This window comes from Arvicola amphibius, chromosome 1, assembly GCF_903992535.2.
Source record: "Arvicola amphibius chromosome 1, mArvAmp1.2, whole genome shotgun sequence".
Lineage (NCBI taxonomy): Eukaryota > Metazoa > Chordata > Mammalia > Rodentia > Cricetidae > Arvicola > Arvicola amphibius.
This window is the reverse complement of record NC_052047.1, coordinates 189974013-189993779: the sequence shown is the minus strand read 5'-3', so window position 1 is coordinate 189993779 and position 19767 is coordinate 189974013. Positions and strand designations below refer to the sequence as shown.

The following is a 19767-nucleotide window of genomic DNA, read 5'->3' as shown; positions in this document are numbered from 1 at the left end:
TATTCAGTCAAGGTATTGAATTTGAGAAGATATTCCTGTCAAAACAAAACAGGAAAGAGAAATATCTACCAATTGAAATAAAAGATTGAAGCATAACATCTGACCTGCCTCAGTAAAAAAAAAAAAAAATGAAATTAGATTTATTGATACTATGATCTCCCTGGCCCTCTCAGCCTTTCTGTTGCTTACTGCCGCCCACTCCTTCCCTCCCCCACTTCCTTTCTCCAGACAATCAGTAATTCTGGCTCCAGGTAACAGAAACAGAAGGGAAGACAGAAGGAAAGTCCAGAGTTCAGAGTAGCCAAGTAGAAAGCGCATTTATCAAAACCAGGCTGCCGGCGGGTCAGTTGCTCCAGAACTTCCAGCTTGTGTTGTCTTCGCATCCCTTGTCTGAAATACCTCTTTGTTTTTCCATTGTAGTGTGCGAAACCCCAAAGTTAGCATTCCAGGTCATATATTCTGTGTTGTATCATATATTCCAAGGTAGTATATTTTTACACTTTAAAGAAGGAATTTACTTTTATTTTAATGTATTCAGAAATTTTGTCTCTAAGGCATTGAGATGTTTGACACAAGAAAAATGTTTCGTTTGCCAATTTGGCTCATCTCCATGGGGGTGGCCAATGTTTCTCTGGGTTGGTTAGTCTGAGAGTCACCTTGATGTCATGTCAGCTGCTCTTAGATTATAACTTAATTCATTTGTATTTCAACAGAGTCCATTTATGAAGGAGGATAAGTCCCGGCAAGCTTCATTCTAGGACAGATACAGACATCAGTTACGTCCTGAAGTGCACATGTTTGTCATATACATATGTGACTGGGATGCTACTGTGTCCATTCCTTTCTGCCTTGGCAAGTTAGCATGAAAAGAACAAACATAACTACAATCTATCACACAAACGTCACTGGAAACCATGAATGTGTTCACTAAGCCACCATGTTCAGCTATGGACAAATTGACAGACCTTAGTCCAGGATATAAAAGTTTGACTGTTTTAATCTCTCTGAGTATGAATGTGTGTGTGTGTGTGTGTGTGTGTGTGTGTGTGTGTGTTTACCTTATATGCACCCAGAACAAGAAAAAACAAAAAGGAAAAAAATCCATGTTCTATAATTATAGTGTATGTATTTAATATGCATTGTGAGAAAGTGCTGGCCAGACCACTAAAAGTGATGTCTCACTTAATCCTTGTTCTCTATCTGAAACATAGCTCTGAGCTTGAAATATTCAAGATTTACTGAGGGAGTGAGTAGTGATAAGTAAGTACCATTGTGCAGGAATATTTCTTAAAAGAGAGTGTGACTATGGGGGTCTTTGAGCCCAGGTGCATGAACACAAGCCCTCCAATCACTGTCTGAAGTTTAATGTCTTATTTCATGCCTATGATTTTGGCAGAAAGCAGCATACCATTTAATGTGTCACATGGAAGTTTACATGTATGCATAGTTAAGCACGTATGATAATCTGTCAGCACACACCATGTATGGAGAGCTGCAGAAACAAGTTTTGCCATCTTCTGTACACTGAACCCTCAGTCAGTAAATTGACTGTTTCTGTCCTAGTGGTGATTCATGCCAATAGGAACAGAGGACAAGGGACAATTACCAGTCTCAGAGTTATTATGCATGGCTAAGTAACCTTATAACAACTTTCTCAAGGACTTATCTCCTTCACTGGGGAAAACAGGCCTTGGTCCTTTAGTGGAGTGTGAAAATGACTGCCCCCAAACTCCGTGAAATGAACCTCAAACTAGTTCATTCATTACAAATGGAGGAGAAATAAAATGAAACTCACAACTTGATTTCATTATTGAGCCCCTTAATTCTGTCTTGGGTGGAGCCTGGAAATCTCTCATATGTTTCCTATCATTTGCCATTGCAATCTTTTGTTCACATGGAAGGTTATGCATACTGGTGACTGGAAGGAATGAGACGGGGATGCTTAAGTGTCTTAACAAGAGGATTCCAGAGCCTAGCCCTTCAGTTTGGTGGTATCCAAGCCATCGAGTGTTGAGATGGTTTCACTAGAAGCACAAACGACTTCTATTGCAACAGTAGCAGAAATACGACAACAGAACTATAGTTGTCAGGATTCAGACATTCACAAGGTAAAATTCACCTAATGGCTATCAGTCTGATTGCTCACAAGTGATAGTCATCATGGGAAAATTAAAATGCAAGTTAGTCATCTACTTTTTTAGCTTTTTAGGGAGATCTTTCTTCAACTCAGAATCTAAATAGATTTTTTTTTTAAGTTTTTTTGTGCTTCTATCCTAGGATGTATAGATCTTTACTTTATGTTGTTAGCTCAGTCTGAAATGTAAATGCCATTTCTGTAATTGCTTGTTCTCCACCTCTGAATTCTGTGAAAACAGGGAATGTGAATTATGTGTGTGGAGATCAATGTTAAGTATATTCACAGACATACACTCCACTGGGCTACAATGAGTGTTGGTGAACAGAAAAATGAAGTTTAGAAATCTCAACATATTTGTACGCTGGCCTTCAGTGACTTTATGGTTCATCACTACATGGAAACACATTACATAATGAACTGTGATCTAATAACCATTTTCCCAGTAGAAGATGGACCTTTGCCTATTTCAGACAATTCTGATGTACACATATCTTCATTTGCTTTAGTTAGTAAGCCTCAGGTTTGGATAACAGCAACAACAAAAGGGTAGTTGCTAATTGTACATCTCTGAGCCAGAGAGACATTCATTTTAAATTCCTTAACATTGTTAGCTTATGTCCTGAAATGCATGCAGCCAGTCCTGATATCAGCCGATCCCTGTGTTGTTAATTTCAACTCTTGGCAAACACGGATGCTGTGAATGAGTTTTTAAACATACCCCAGCTGATGAGCAACAGAATACACCATGTTCTTATTGTTTAAATCTGTGTTCAATTTGGAGTTAGCAGAAGGATTTTCATTTGATCCACTTGGTGATTTTGATTTCTTCTTCAACAAGCTTAAAAAGGCGACAATTCTCTGTAACATTTTAGAGATTATTAACACTTCATTTTTCTGGACAAAGTCTGATATGTATCTGTCTTACTACCCACATTCTGCAATCAACAAACACTTGGTGTTATTGCTTCCCATGGTGAGACTTTATGTATTTCCTCTTTTGGTCAGTTTATGAGTAGTATTGAAGGTGAAGCATTGGAGGGAATTAGAGGGCTCAATTTGTACTGAGTTTATGATTGTGATACGTTCCCATCATTTTCCAGCAACTGAACAAATCTATCCTTACCTTTCTTCCAATCTCAAATGGAGCATCAAGCTTTGAATAGGATAGAGGGGCTGGAATCAGTTACATTTCTTCTTGGTGGTGTCAGTTTGGAGCCATTTCCCATTGTAAGTGTCTAGAATTGAGGTACTTCTTTGTAATAAAGCTGTCTGGTGTAGTCTCCTAGAACCAATCCCTAAAACTTACCAGGAAGCTTTGAAGTAAAGGAAAGCAGGTCTCTCTTATAACACAGAGAATGCCTAATAATGACATTGCCCTAATAGGCTCAACTCTTATTGAATGCTTCATAGCCATTTTGCTTGACTTCCTCTGTCGCCTATGTGTCATTCATTTGCCAGGAGTTGTACATTTCCTGAGTGCAGGAGCCCAGAGACTCTCAGAAAAACCCATGCCCTAACTCGAGGCAGAGACCTCCATTTCTGTTGAGACCTTAGAATCTCTCAGTGCACAGCAGCAGTCCATATGAATGTGTGTGATCGCTTCTAATGAGTGCAAAATTACAGGTGTTTTTGACTTTTGCTTTCAAGAAGCCAGGATTATAAACATCCTGGCAGGTCCACATGAATCTCTTTTTATCTTGAACATTGGAGAGCAAGAGTAAAATCACCATGCATTTTGTTTCTTGCTTCTGTTGCCCTTAGCTTGTTTGCAGTCTAGGGAGGTAGGTGCTGTTGTTATATCCCTCACTGTAATGGTAAGGGGAATAAGATTTACAATGATCAAATGCTTTTCCCATGATCACTATGCTAAGATTTAAGACCAGGTGTGGTTTATTCCTGATCTTATACTTATTTATTCAACAAACATTGTTAGATTCTTTGCTGTGCTGAGTCCTCTCATAAGTAGGAATGAGGAATGGAGGGATGCTGTAAAGGCCCTGCTCTCATAGGGGTTATCTTCTAACTGGAATGACTAATTATAAATAATCACATAATGCACTTATTTGAGAAATGTGTATACAGCTGTGTAAAATGGCATTGCAGAGTAGAAGCATAGTCAGGGATCGGGGGAAGCTGACAAGGACGGAAACTTTGATAAGGTGGAATCTGATATTTGAGACAAAATATTATGACAGTAAAGCATTTTGTGGTGTGGTGGAAGAGTGTTTCACACAGAAGGACCAACAGACACAAACGACATGGAGTTTGTGTTCCTGGTCAATGGCTAGCCTATCAAGTGACAGGGAAGTATATCCTCTTCTTTGTGTAGTTCCTAGGGATTGGGCATCTACCATGTTCCAAGTGTGACACTGGACAGAGAGCAGTAACAACCCAATGGAACGAAGTGAAGAAATGGTTGATTGAATGTATTCACATCTCAGGAACTATTCCTCATACTACGTCTCTCCTATAATTAATCTTATGACATGCATATAAATACGTGTAAATATACTATACTCATTTCTCTAGTGAAACAAACAAACAGACAAACAGAAACAGGTCGTAGGAAAGAAACCCTGTGAGCACTGAGTTCTCTCAGCAGGTAATGGCACTTGCCACCGAGATTGATAACCTGAATTAAATCCCCTGGAATCCCCAAGATAGAAGTGGAGAACTGACTCTTACAAGTTGTCCTCTAAGCTCTGCACACAATCCCACACATACACACTAGAAATGAAATGAATATAGTGTAATTGTGAAAAGAAAGAAACTCTAGATATTTTCTTCCTTATCCACTAATCTGTTTTTACTGTTTCTGGCTTCTCATCCTTTCTAATTTCCTTCTGGCTTTCCTTCCTTCTCTTTCCTTCTTGCTTCTTGCTTTTTCTCTCCCCCTCTTGTCCTCTCCTTCCTCCTGCTTTCTTTTTAAGATTAATGTGGAAAGTTTAATTAACAATGTAGTTTTCACTTTTTCAGTGTTGAGTGTGACCTATAAACATTACTTGAGTCTGCTGAAATAGAGTCATTCCTGATGTGGGTATTTGGTTGAGTGGATGGCTGGATGGTTCAGTGTACATATGGACTGCTCTTCCTCCAGCATGGCCCACATTCTCTCTTGATTTTTTGATTTTTCCCAGAAATCATTGTTTTGGGTATGATGATAGCTTATCATGCTATCATCTTGATATGTCACCTTGTCATGCTCTCTTACACATTTTATTGGCCTTTTCTATAGCTATCCTTACCTGGAAAAGGTATTTTTACCCTCTTCACAATAGAACAAATTATCAATGAGTCTCTGTCTTCAGGACTCTAGACTGTGAAAGATGTAAGTCCACAATTCTATGTGTTATTAAATTTAACAAATGCAGCATCCCGATAAAACTCTGTCACACAGCAGAACATCTCTGCAGAGACACGAAGGTTGGAAGTTTCTGACATGTGGACCTGAATAACTCACAAGATATGCACAGAATACCATTTACAAATGCTTCTGTAAATTTTATGTATTTCCTTTAATGTTTATTATTTTAATGATCCCTTGAGTTCCTAGCTTTGTGCTTGGCAAAACTTTCATTGCTCTAGAACATTCTCTGTTGTGTTCACAGCCTCTAAGTGCCAAGAGACCATCAAAAAAGATACCATCTGATTTATGAATGTGTTGCAGTGATAGAAAATGTGCATAGCAACTTCTAGGCCATTGGATTATTCTCCAATGAAAGTAAAAGGGAAAGGAAAAAATTATAATTCACACTGGTCACAAATAAAAAATTTAAATAATAAAGAAGGTCGATTTACAAGGTCGTCATGTCAAAGCAGAACATGTAAAAATAGACAATTACTGAGGAATGTCTCAACTTTGATATACACATTCATGACTGACGTTCTCACTTTTGATGATAACAGTGTTTAACTGGCACATAACACAAGAACAGAAGACCAATTAAAAATCACAGGATAGCAGTGTGCTACTGTGCATGTCTGTCTCTCTGGTGAGTGTGTGTGTTTGTGTGGGGGATGTGTGTGGGGGGGTTGGTGGAGTAAGGACATTTAATATAAAGATTTTAAAACAAGTAATAAAGCATCATCAACTACACAAGGAAATTTACTATGTGGATATTTGGGTTTTAAAATTTGTTCTGCTTTAAAGTTGAGAATTAACAGGGAATAGGAAAGCACATTGCAATGTTTGTCTGCATAGTTTAAAGTTCTGGTGATAGTTAATCTACTACAGTACTAAGACTACATAAGTCCTTCATACTGAATACATATTTTTTAAATAACAGAGGAACGTTAAGTGTGTGTGTTTGTGTGTGTGTGTGTGTGTGTGATATGTATTTTAGTTTTGTTCTGTCATTTACTAGCAAATGAACTTGCACAAACTCCACTGCTAAATCGTGGTTTCTTCACCTGTAATAGAAAAAAAAAGTGCTCTAGTTTTTGAAAAGTCTCTTGTGATCCACTTGGCACCGTTCTGACCCAGAGGAGAGGCTGCTCTGATGATTTTGGAGGTTAATGCTGCCGTTGCTGTCATTGGAGACATTCCTAGCTCTGACTGAGCTTCCAGAAAAAGTCAGTTAAAGCCCAAGGAGAATTTGAATGGAGAAACAGGAGAGGAAAAGGCAACTTAAGTCAGCAGATCTCGCTGAGTGAACATAGGGTGTGTGCCCCCAGGAGTAATCACATTGTTCTGAAATACTAGAGTCCTGAAAGCATGAGCTGCCCTGGGACGTCAGAAGTCTTAGTTGTGTCTGGCATGAGTAGGAAAGAAACAAAGACATGTCAGACCTTAAAGTAAGAGTGAGATTGAACGTTTATTTGGATTCTAAACTTCTAAAAGCCCTCCTCACAGTGTGTGCGCACGCACACTAGCCGAGGAAATGACTTCATAGTAACAAGGCTTGTGGGTATAAAGCGAGGACTTTGAGGATCACTCAAGTGGAAGGAAAGACCACCTATATAGCAAGGCTCAACAAGTGAGTGAGTGTGAAAGTGACTTCCATATTTCTATCTATGGTTATTGATTTTTCAGGCTAAGCCTGCTAACCACTATTTCACACTATCTATACAAAGTATCTATTATCTGTGACTAGTACAATAGTATTTCCCATGATGTGTTAAAAATGACTTTGTGAATTTTACTTTCAGTGGCAAATAATAATTATATGTATTTGTAGAGTACAGTATTTTCTTTAAGAATTTTATTGTTTTTATATTATTCACATCTGTGTGTATGTAAGTCTATGCACAAGTATATACATGCTAATCTGTATGCACAGGTCAAGAAACTCCTAACTGGAATCCCATACTACATAAAAAAGAGACAATGAGCTAAGTACATGAATCCATTGTTGCCTCCTTCCTGATTACAGATAGAATGTGATTAGTTGCTTCAAACTCTTACCACTGTGACTTTCTGGAGCCATGGAATGATGTGAACAGAAGGCATAAGGTCTAGTTTATGTTTAGATAGACCCTGACTTGCTGTTCTTTTCCTATGACGAGTCTCCATGATCAAGGCAACTTATAAAAATAAAGCATGCAATTGAGAACTTGCTTACAGTTTTAGAGGGTGAGTCCAAGGTCATCGTGGTGGGGATCATAGTGGCAGGATGGTAGACATGATGCCGGTAGACATGATGCTGGAGCAATAACTGAGAGATTACATCTGCTCCACAAGCAGGAGGCCCTGTTTTAGGTGGACTTTCAAAATCAATGAGTACAGCAAGAGACAGTTCAAGGCTAGAAGAAAATATTTGCAAACCACACATCTGATAAACAGTAAGTACTCAAAATCAGTTAAAATGTCACTTTAGTAATGAGAAAACAAATAACTCAATTCTCAGGAATAGGTACATAAATGGTCAAGAAATATACTATAACATTCTCATAACCACTAATCATGAAGGAAATCTATGGGAAACCCACATGAGATAATGTCATATTCAACACGATGTCCATTATCAGAATAGGGCCTCCTGATACATGTCATTAACCATGAGGAGAAAATGGAGCTTTTGTGTACTATTGGTAGTGATGTAAATTAACATGCATAATATAGAAGATAAAGTGGATGTTCCTCAGATTATGTCATTTGATCAACCAATTCCATTTCTGGTATATACATGAAGGAATTCAAAAGGTATCCTGATGAGATGATCAGCACTCTCATGTCCATTAGGGTTTAATTCATAAGAGTTAAAGCATGTATTTGAAGTGAGTGACTGTCACATTGGTGAGTATACTGGCGTGTTTATACAATGAGTATTCTCCAACCTTTAAAACTGAAAAGTCCTGACAGGAATAAACCTGAAGGCTACCTGGTAAGTGAAATAAGCCAGGCAAAGAATGAATCATTGCATGGATCTCACTCATGTGGAGCCTAAACTACCTGAATTCACAGAAGCAGTGACTGGAACCATGGTTGGAAGCAGCTATGGGAAGAATATTCTGACCAAGCAATTTGAGGAAGGAAGGTGTTATTTCAGAACTCTGCTCCAGAAGCAGTCCATGTGAGGTCCAAACTCTAAGCCTAAGAAAGGAAGAGAATTCGAGGAGCCTAAAGCAGATGAGATATACTTTATTCAGTACACACAGGCCTATACAGGCTGGCTGTTTGCCAAAGGCAAAGGCCAAGGTGAAGTCCTCTGTCCATAAAGCCATATTTATATGAAATTACATAAAAGTGACTTTCTGCTAGAAATGCTGACAAAACTGCTTACTTGCAGGTTCCTTGGGCATCCAGTGTCTGCCATCATTAGCTAAGTTCAGGCTGCCTAGATGCTGCACGTCAGTCATGGTTACACTAACTCATATCCATGCAATGCTATATATAGTAGCTTGAGTGAGAATGTCCCCCGTAGGCTCAAGCATTTGGATGCTGGGGCCTGGTTGGAGGAACTGGCTTTGAAAGGGTTAAGAAGTGTAGCCTTAACTGGGTGGTGGAGGAGCATGCCTTTAATCCCAGCACTCAGGAGGAAGAGGCAGGAGGATCTCTGCAAGTCTGAGGGCAGCTTGGTCTACAAGAGCTAGTTTCACGGCATCTAGGGCTGATACACAGAGAAACCCTGTCTCAAAAAAAAAAAAAAAAAAAGATATGTAGCTTGTTGCACGCTGGCAGTGACACTGAGGTTGAAGACTGGGCCACTTTGGTTGGCAACTGACTGGAATCCCATACTATATAAAAAGGAGATAGTGAGCTAAGCCCAGGGCTGCACTGATGCCTCCCTCTTTGACTGTTCACTGAAGTGACGTCTCTGCAGATTTCAGGTATTCACTCGTTATCAGATGTGTGGTGTGCAAATATTTTCCTTTAGCCTTTAACTCCTCTCTTACTGTAGTCATTGTCTTCTCTAGCATGTAGATGCTTTCTGGTTTCTTGCAATACCATGATTGCTTTGGCTTTGGTGACCTGTGCTTTGGGGGTCATTCCTCTGAAATCTTTGCCCAGACCAATCGTATGAAAAATATCCCCCGTAGTTTCTTCTAGTAGTTTTACTATTTTAAGACTAACATTGAAATATTTATTCAGTTTTGAGTTGATATTTATATTTGATGTGAGATAAAAATCTAACTTTGCCTTTGTGAATTGGAATATCCAATTCTTTTTTTTTTTTTTGGTTTTTCGAGACAGGGTTTCTCTGCAGCTTTAGAGCCTGTCCTGGAGCTAGCTCTTGTAGACCAGGCTGGTCTCGAACTCACAGAGATCCGCCTGCCTCTGCCTCCCGAGTGCTGGGATTAAAGGCGTGCGCCACCACCGCCCGGCTCCAATTCTTCTACTGCTTATTGAAGACCATCCTTTTTCTCTTGTCCAGACTTAGTTCCTTTGTTGAAAGTTGTCGACCATGAGTGTGTGCTATTATCTCAGGTGTAGCCTGTGTTTTGTGTCATCGTTTACTATAAGTATACCCAAATACAGTGTTTCTTTGGCTACAATAGTCAAGTAATAGGTTGCCTCTTGCTCTGCTCTATCTGTTCAACATTGCTTTGGCTAGCTGAGAAATTTCATGTTTCCATATGGAGGGAAACCAATGCCAAATGCAAGGAAACAAAACAGTAAATCCAACCCAAAAACTGAATATGAAGGGAGAAACTGCCATGAAAACACAAATATGTATAGTTTTTAATTTTTTAAGCAGGTGGTGACCTCAGAAACAGTAGGCAATACTGACAATTAAAGAGAGAAGATTTAAATAACCAGTAAGCTCCTTCTACCTGAGCAAAGTCACCAGGCACCAGACTAAAGGGGAGAACCAGGATCTGTTTTGTCACAGATGGTTTAGAGGGATAGTGTCTGTTCCCGTGATATGGAGTAGAGCTTCCTGGGGCTGAGAAGTCTAGTTAGGTTTACCAAGACAACAGTCCTTGGCCTGCACTGAACTTTCCATTCCTTGATGCAGAGCCTGGCTTTTAAAGGCAGCATCTCCTCTCTGTATCAGCACAGGTTTGCAATGGATGGGGAGCACATTATTCCAAACAGCTGCTGTTGCAGAGTGAGGAGCTTTGAAAAGAATAGTGCAGTATCCTAATTACCTGTGGCAAGAAAAACATCTGTGTAAGAGAGGTAATGAAATTAATTTTAACATCCAGCAGTTGCATCCATTAATTGACATTAATTAATGCCAAATTACATGAGACTTCCTATGGAATCGCATCACACACTCACCAGAATAGAATATGGAAAGAGTTCATCATACTTAAAGCTATTACGGCAAACCTCGAGGGGAATAAGAGTGATTGGTCCCTCATTATGAACCACAGCCAATTTCTTTCTGTTTCCATTAGAAGGAGAAAGGGAGCAAACTGAAAACTTCACAAGGCCAGCAGCTCAAAACTGCCAGTTTTGAGGTCAGTTTCCTTCAGCTTGTAAATTTCACTTTTAGCATCCTGAGCAGAAACAGAAGACAAATTTTGACTTTCCTCTTGTTACCTAGCTAAATGCATTATAATTACTAGCTCAAACATAGGCTCACTGTACAGGGAAATCAGAGTATGCAGAATGAGAAAGTGGAAGGAGCCAGGATGTTCAGAGGTGTCTGCTGAAACTCTCAAGTTCTCTGTCACTCTCCACTCGCCCCAGTGAGAAGGGCTGGATCAGCAATTTGACTTCCCAGTGTCGGATTCTTTCACTCTGCCTTGCTATGACTGTTGACATCTCATGTATGTTTTATTCCCAGTCCTGCTCAGGCACACATAGATTGATGTCTGTATATACAACTTGCCAAAAGGTGGGTCCATACTATAATATTGTGCCATCCCATTTTAAAAGTTTTTATTTGGAAATAACTTTAGGAAGACCGAAAAGTTACCAAGATGATTCAGAATATGTGCACTCTACACAGTCTCATCTACTTTAAGCACTCTTAGAACCAAGACCACATTGTACAGAGGTAGGGGAGCCCTATTCTGTATCTCTGGTACCGCCCTTCACTTCTCATTTTCCAGTACTAGATCTAAATGTCCTGTGCTATTCTTGATTCATGATTGACATGGGCGGGCCCAGCCTAGAGTGGGCAGTGGCACCTCAGGGCAGGTGGTTCTGGACTGCATAGAAAAGCAAGTTAAGAGAGCCATGGGAACTACTGTGGGACAGTGGTTTTACCCTGTAAAGATTTGTTTCTTGTACTGGTTTAATAAATGCAGATTGGCCAGTAGCCAGGCAGGAAGTAAAGGCAGGGCAACGAGAATTCTAGGAAGAGGGTAATTTCAGTCTACAGTTGTCACCCAGGGAGAGAGGAAGCCAGACACAGAGCAGACAAGATGTGACTGCCTTGCCGAAAAAGGTACCAAGCCACGTGGCTAACACAGACAAGTATTATGGGCTAATATAAGTTATGAGTTAATGAGAAGCCTGAGCTACTAGGCCAATCAGTTTATAATTAAAAAAAAAAATAAATGTCCTGTGCTAGACCAGCAATGTGAAGGGGATTAGGAAGACTGAGAGTGGATGTAGTTTTGAGGGGATTAGTCCTCATATGTAGGAGCCTATGAGACACATAAGGAAGGGAGACACAATAAATGCAGCGTTGGCTTTTCCAGCAACTAGAGGAGAAGGGTGTGTGGCAGACTATGTACTTACCCTCATGCTGGCATGCTACTGGAGTGACAAAGGTCAGTCACTCATCTTTTAAACAACCATTGTGTTTCTCAAATTAACCCTATCCCTGGCGGTGGGACGGGGGAACAAAAAAATGAAGAAAATAATGACTCATAATAATAATTAACTTTTATATAGGTTTAAATTTCAAAGTGGTAGCAAGTTTATTATTTAATTACATATTAATTAATTCTGTGTAGTAACTAATCCAGCAGATGACTGATGTTGTGTTATCACTGCATAATAGCTGAAGGAGGCAGCTTTGGAGATGATGAAGCGATTTTCTCGGAGCTATGCATCTGGTACATGGCCACAGCTAGAGCTGCAGTCTAGGTTTCACAGAAAGAAACCTTCTTTTCATCTGTGTCCCCAGGCAACCTTTAAGAAATATGGATCCACTTAAAGGCTGCAAAATGGTCTAGAGGTCCGTGAAATGGTGAGGTGAAGATTTTGGGCGCTGTAGATAGAGAAGGAAAAAGGAAAGTCTCAAAGATTGTTGTTAAGGAGAAAGATCTTAATTTGTGCAAAAAAAAAAAAAAATGGAACTATGGGATGTCTAAAGAAAAGGAGGTGGAAAGGATATGTAAAGGTTTTTCCTTTTGTTCAACGTTAGGTTTTATGAGAGCTCAGTGGGGTTTTAGACTGGAGAGCTGGTCTCTGCTGGCACAAGGTCCTCTACTGAAGGAAGGTTGGAAGTAGAACTTTTGTTTCATTATTTACAGGTCTACTAGCAACTACATCAATCAAGGGTCAGCTGGACCAAATGTGTGTGCTGCCCCCTACTGACCCTTCTCACAGGAGATGTTCCTGGGGAGTTCTTTGCTAATTTTGAGAAGTCTTTCATGAACCCTTGGATCCAACTTAGCACAACGCTGCCCATCTCCACTTCCTGTCAATGATCAAGTTCTAGTATTTCGTTTAGGAAGAAAATGCCTGTAATTAAGCAGATGTGTTTCAAAGATGTATTCACATTTTTGCTTACAGTGTGCCAGGATTAGTATTAGGATTTAAGGGTATCACACACACACACACACACACACACACACACACACACACACACACACACACCATGTCTTCATATACACTTTTATAATTGAAGCAGGGGAAGCAGAGAATAGAAGCAGATAGTCAGGTATCATTGGTATAGCATCTAAATTTTATTCAGGGAGTAATCAGGGAAGGTCCTCAGAAGTAGATGTGGGCTGAATTGAGAAGCTCATTGGTAACTTGATGCAATTCTTCTTGAAGGAGAATGGGTAACTTGGTAAATTGGTAACATTAGTAAAATTCTATGGAAAGGAGGAAATGTAGATAGAAAGTCTTTAACACCGGGGGGAGGTTGGGCAAACTTATAAACATAAATTAGGAGATTAGAAAACTCACAGGCCGAGTAAGAGAGATAGGCAGGTAATCAGGAGAGGAAAGTAGATATGGTAGCCAGAGGAGGGGCTGAATGTATTCCAGTGTGGTTTTCTGTGGCATTTTAAATGAATACTGGCATAAAAGGATTTTATAGATGCCAGAACCTCTCTAATACAACATCCGTGAAGCAATAGAGAATGAACTGACCAGTCATCATTATGAGGCGGTGTTTATTGGTCGCCTTGCAGTCTCAGCTGAAAACTCGGGTTTCAATCTACTCACCTCTAAAATGAGAACAAAGGTTTTGAATTGGAGATGTTGCTATTGTGTTCATTTCCAGTCCACAAAGAAGCTCCTTTATCTTATTAAGGATTATAGTGTTCATTCAGCAGAATTTCCACCTGAGATTTTAAAATACTGCAGGCAAGTGAGCTTCCCTGCTTTTCAGTCAAAGATCAAAGTGTGGAGCTGAATTCAAATAAAGATGAAAATTTGGTTACAAAAACTGCAATGTATTATGCCAGCTTTTGAAAATCCTTTCTTTTGTGTTTAGAAGGGAAAAGGTAAAGAACAATTTTGTATGTGGGATTACAAGACTTGGTGCTTGGTGGACATTCCAGGAGCGTGTGTGCTGGTAGCAATGTAATAAAATAACAAAAGCAGTTTGAACTGTAGGGTGCTACTGAGTGAGCACTTAGACTGAGACTTGGTTGAACACTTCAGAATTTCAAGAGAAATGTACATTGCCTCTGAAGCTTCTGTCTTCGTCCTTTCCAGACTCGCAATACCTAACTTGTCGGATGCAAAACTGCACAGAAACCAACAGAAATAAGCCTTTCCCCGGCTACATTGACCCCGACTCTTTGATTGTTCAGGATGATTATGTGTTTGTTCAGGTAAGGAGACCCGACTTCTGCTCATTGGCTCAAGGCATTTCTAGGGTCTGTCTTGTTATATAGCTCTTTCTGCATGCCTGCACCCCCTCAGAGGGAAGAAAGAAATGGATCAGAAAGGGAGGACAAGAAGGACAGGGAGAGGGGAGAAGGTGGAAGTGGGGAGGAGAGAAGAGAGGAAAGAAGGGTGGAAGGGAGGAGCGAGGCTCAAGGGCAATTTTTTAGACTGTTCTCTGTAGGAATTTACAAGCTGTCTAAAACGTGCTTCATTGACCCAGGAGTGATATACATTGCTATTTACCCGTTTCCACAAAGAAACTCCAGGCATGAAGTGAACTGAGACGTTACATCCACTTCTCCTTATCGGTCCCCTCCTCAGTACCACTTCAAAGAAAAGAATGTGAATGGGAAATTGTGTGGGAGATGGAGGTGGGACTGGTCAGAGGCCAAGAAGGATGATCCCCTGGTATGGTCAGGAAGCATTGTGGTTCCCAGGGAAACAGGAAATGGCTAATTTTCTTCTCCTAACGGAGAAGTGAGATTTCATGAGTAGTGACAGGAGACAGCAGTAACCATACGCTGTTTCATTTAGCTCTTAAGGACTATTTTGGTCTTGTTTAGTCAATTCGTCTAAAAATCATGCTATTGCTTTCCAAGGTAAGAATGGAAAAGGTATATTACTAAATAGGTGTGTAAATATATACATTTACAGCTAATTAAGTGACTACATCAGCTATTATTACAAATATATTTATATAATATATGGGTATATACATATGCTACAGTTAAGGTACATTCTAGACATTTAATATATAATAATTATTAAATAATAATAACTTATTTGAAGAATAAGTTATTATATCTAATTCTGTTCATTAAAGAAGACTTCCCAGCATCAGCCTGTGTAACTCTGAAATGTTTCACAAGTTCCTTTTCCTTCAGGGATAGCTTCAAGTGACATTCAAATGGTTGCATGTGTTAGTCCTGCCCCATTCATTGCTCCAACACTACTGCTGTCAGGAGTATTTCTCTGGTTCCTGGCAACAATTTATAATCCACATATCGGGCATACAAATCAATCTCAGAATCTATATTTAGAATTATATGAGTAACCCCCTGTAACCCATCATTTCCACACACATAGTCCTGAAGAATGTCTCTTTCCAGTCACTCCCCTGTGTCTGATGATCATTTACCCCAAGCTTTGTTGACATTTCAAGCATGCAAACTCCAGTGACATTCAGACCGCAGATATTTACATAGGTCATGGTTGGCACATTGTTAGAGGTGCCTTCTACTCTGCCCAGAGTAGAGTTCAAGTCTGAATGGAAACCACACCTTTCCCTTCTGTCCTGCAAGCCCTGCAGGACCCATTGACCTGCTTTGGACAAAACAGTGCCAGTTTCTACAAGATAGAGACCAAGAGTTAATTTGGAACCCAAACCTGAAGTGACGTTCTGCTAACATGCTTGAACACACACTAAGACATCTGTATGATGTTGTTAATAGGAACTCTGTGTGGAGATGAGAAGGCTTCTCTCCACTGCTGAATCTGAGCTACTTCCTTCTGTCCCATTATGACTACTTGTATGGCAGGGACTTGAGGCTGCAAAGCCAGATGACTGAAGCACAGTGAGCTAATATCCTGAGGCTTCTAGCATTGGAAAGAACAGAGCTAATACAGTTTCTTGACTTTAGAGTCACTAAATTATGTATCTAGTACATATAATTTATACTATATAAATTGTATATATACTACATAGATATATACATATATATACATATATTTATATATGAATAGCATATATAAATATATGCTATTCATCTAGCATATATAGAAATATACATATATAGATATATACTCATAATTCATATGTACATATAATATATAACCTATGCACACACACACACACACACATATAATTTATTTTTGTGTGTCAGTGTTTTGCCTTTCCTGCTTTTTCATGTCTGTGTACCACATGCCTGGCTGAACTCAGGAGAGAAAGTCAGATCGCTTGCAATTGGAGTTACAGATGATTGGGAGCTGCACTGTAGGCGCTGGGAATCAAAACCCAGTCCTCTGGAAGATCAACAAGTGCTCTTAACCATTGAGTCGTCTCTCCAGACCCACAGTGCAAATTTGCAGATTACATTTTCGCCTATTAAATGGTTGTCGTTTGGCTTCTGGGCACCCCTGTCCAGTGAGGAAGTTCTTTTCTGTGAATACCAACCATGGGTAGCGTCCTTGGCAGGCACTGTTGGTGCTGTGTGGCAGCTGCCTGCTCCGCTCAAGCAGCAGGTCTTCTGTGACCCCAAATGTCTCCCATAGCTCCTCTCACCACCTTGTTTCTGTGATCCAGCTGACATCCGGAGGAAGACCGCATTACTACGTGTCCTACCGAAGAAGCACGTTTGCACAAATGAAGCTCCCGAAATACGCTTTGCCTAAGGTACATGCTGGGGTGTGGTTTCCATTGCTTTCCTCTCAGCTATGGTCTCCCTCGACCATGTTTTCAAGGTCACCGCCAGCCCCCAGTAAGGAGTCCCCTGCTCATTCAGCCCTTTTTCTTCATCTAGGCATCCCAGTTCCTATTTGGTATTTCTGTCGCCCTTTCTCTATGGGTTCTTCTTCTGTTCTCTTTCCCTCTGATTTTTATTTCTTTGGAATTCTTGCTATAAAAGTGCCTGGGTAAATTAATAATATCCTCATATTTTGTCTTTCAATATTAAACATTCCCAAGCAATATGTTTGTTTTTAAATCAAAACAGAAAAAAAAAAAACCGTTAACTTTATGTTACAGGACATTAGTTGTTCTCAGCGGGTGTTGGGAAGCGGGTTATCAGAGACCAAGGAACAGCAGAGTCCCCTGACTTCTCTAGTGAGCCTTTCAGAAACAGTAAAAAGTAAAAGTGAGATCTCAACCCTCATCCCTGGCATCCCCAGGCTCTTTCCACAAACTCTGAAAAACTGTGTTAATATGGAGCGCCACCTAGTGGAAAACATGTAATATGGCTTTTTAAAAATACCTATTTGCAATCTCAAGGTTTCTGTGACCAAAGTTTAGCCTACTGTGGCTGAATTTTACAGCAAATGAGAAGTATGTATGGGGGGAAGTTATTACTTTGATCTGAATAGAATTATAACTCAACTCTGAATAATTTAAGTTGAACACGGAATATAATGAAATATATTTTGAGCCGAGTCTTGTCTTTAAGTAAAATTAAAATACAAGAGGAAGGCTGAGAATTGTTAAAATTGCCTGTGAGCGTCTCCTAGTAAGTATCCCACAAAAGACAGCAATTCAGGTGGAAAAAAAAAGGAGTACCCCTCCCTTGGCTGAGTACTGAAGTGAATTGTGATTCATTGTCCAAAATTTGAAGAAAAGTTGAAAGATTTGCACATTTAAGAACAAGATTTATGCACATATCAGTGAGATGCCCTGAGCCAAGAGGCATACAGAACGGAGCCCAAATCAGGGGACCGCATATTTCATTCCACTCACTCCTCCCACGCTCCCTCTTGGGTCAGCATATTCTTAGAATAACTGCAGCCAAAACCAAATTCTATCTGCCACACAGACAAGGTTGGAACCCAAATTTTCTGTCATCCATGCTAGCGATTTCTAAAATTTTCTTCCCTGGGAGGTAAACTACTAGTTCCCTTTGTCAATACTTAGCATGCTCCCCACCCCACCAAATTGTTGTGCTATCAAAAATCATGAAGTTAGGGGAAAGGCCACTCTGGTGTAGGCGCCCTAGAAATGGTAGGTTAAACTCAGCGGCTTCTGGGGATGGACTGCTGGACAGGTGTTTTACATTGCTTGTCCAGTCCTTGCAGAGATCACTGTTGGCAGCTGTCCCCAGTGGCCTCTAGACAATCTAGAAGGCAGCATTTCCCAGTGCCTTTGGAGTTGAATTGACCATCTGCACCACCCCATCCCCTGCCACCCAGATGATCATATTCCATGACTTAGCTTCATATGAGTTCTCAGTGTAGGATGAAGCGATTAATTTGGCTTGTTACTACGAAAATGGAAGCAAGTGTCACAAATAAAAGGATTATTTGGTCCAGGTGGGTGTTTATAATTTAAATCAAAGAGAAACTTCATTATAATCCCGTTTGAGCTTCAAAGAGAAGCTCCAGCATGGATGGAGTGTTCTGCCTCCAAGGTGCTCCCTTACATGGCCTTCTGTCAGAACCAGGGCAAGCGAACAAAGCTTTACACTGATGGACGAAATGGAGACACATTCGCTCTCTCCTGCTCAAATGTCTTTCATCACACCTACTGCCATCGTAGCAGATGTTGACAGAACAAAATGTTGCCTTGGGCTATGTTTAAACAATTAGTAATAAGTAAAGGGAAACCATCAAAGAGTGATAGCTAAACGTTGCCATTGCAGGTAAGAGGATATGGCCTGTGAGACAGAGTGACATAGTGACAGTTCTGTCTTCCCCTGACTGACTCGCAGCCTCTTCTTAGCAGCTCCAGTGAGACAGATGAGGCAATACATACGAAGCACCTCCAGGGTTCTAGGGGACAGATACTCTATAAAAGCAAGGTAATATTATTATTAGTATGGATCTAGTTGTCTCCATAGTGGAAGATAGATGGGTACCAGTATGCACGGGGTATAAAGGATGCTCAATTTGCAACAGGAGACCTAACTTCAGACATGGATCTGTCACTAACTTGCTTAGAAACCTTAGCTATCTGGGTTTTATTACTTTTTCTTTTATTCATTTTTTAAAAAATAAAGAGCTTAGAATCAAAACAATATTTTTCCCCAGTTTGTCACTCAGAACAAAATGTCCCTGGTGATATATTGGAAAAATTTGGTTCTGTAGTCAAATAAATTTAAAAAGAAAGTAAACTTCAATCCGTGTGATTTCCTTAGAGACTAAGAGGAGGTTTCTAATATCGCTATGGTTCATGAACATCCTATGAGCAGCAAAACCCTTTAGTTCAGCATTAATTCAATAGTTTACCACCATGCGTGGTAGAATAAACCATAATTACCCCAGCTTCTGGAAGGTAGAGGCAAAATTATTAGTAGTTTGAGTCCAGGGACTGGAGAAATGACTCAGTAGTTAAGAGCTCGTGCTGCTTTTCCAGAGGACTTAAGTTGGGTTTTTAGCACCTGTACCACGTACCTCATAACCACCAGGGTATCTGACATCCTCTTCTGGCCTCCAAGGCTACTCATATGTGTGTGTGTGTGTGTGTGTGTGTGTGTGTGTGTGTGTGTGTGTGTGGTATATACCCATAAAGATGGCACAC

At 40.1% G+C, this 19767-nt stretch overlaps 1 protein-coding gene across 5 annotated transcripts in view; it reads left to right on the top strand.

Annotated features, from left to right (window-relative positions):
- The window catches only part of Sorcs1 (sortilin related VPS10 domain containing receptor 1), a 504706-nt gene that overhangs the window by 366562 nt on the left and 118377 nt on the right, over nucleotides 1–19767 (top strand). For all 5 annotated transcript variants that reach the window (XM_038329254.1, XM_038329237.1, XM_038329246.1 and 2 more), the window contains exons 7-8: nucleotides 14373–14491; nucleotides 16849–16938. In XM_038329254.1, the coding sequence (XP_038185182.1) occupies nucleotides 14373–14491; nucleotides 16849–16938 (209 nt within the window). The remainder of the gene's footprint in view (nucleotides 1–14372; nucleotides 14492–16848; nucleotides 16939–19767) is intronic.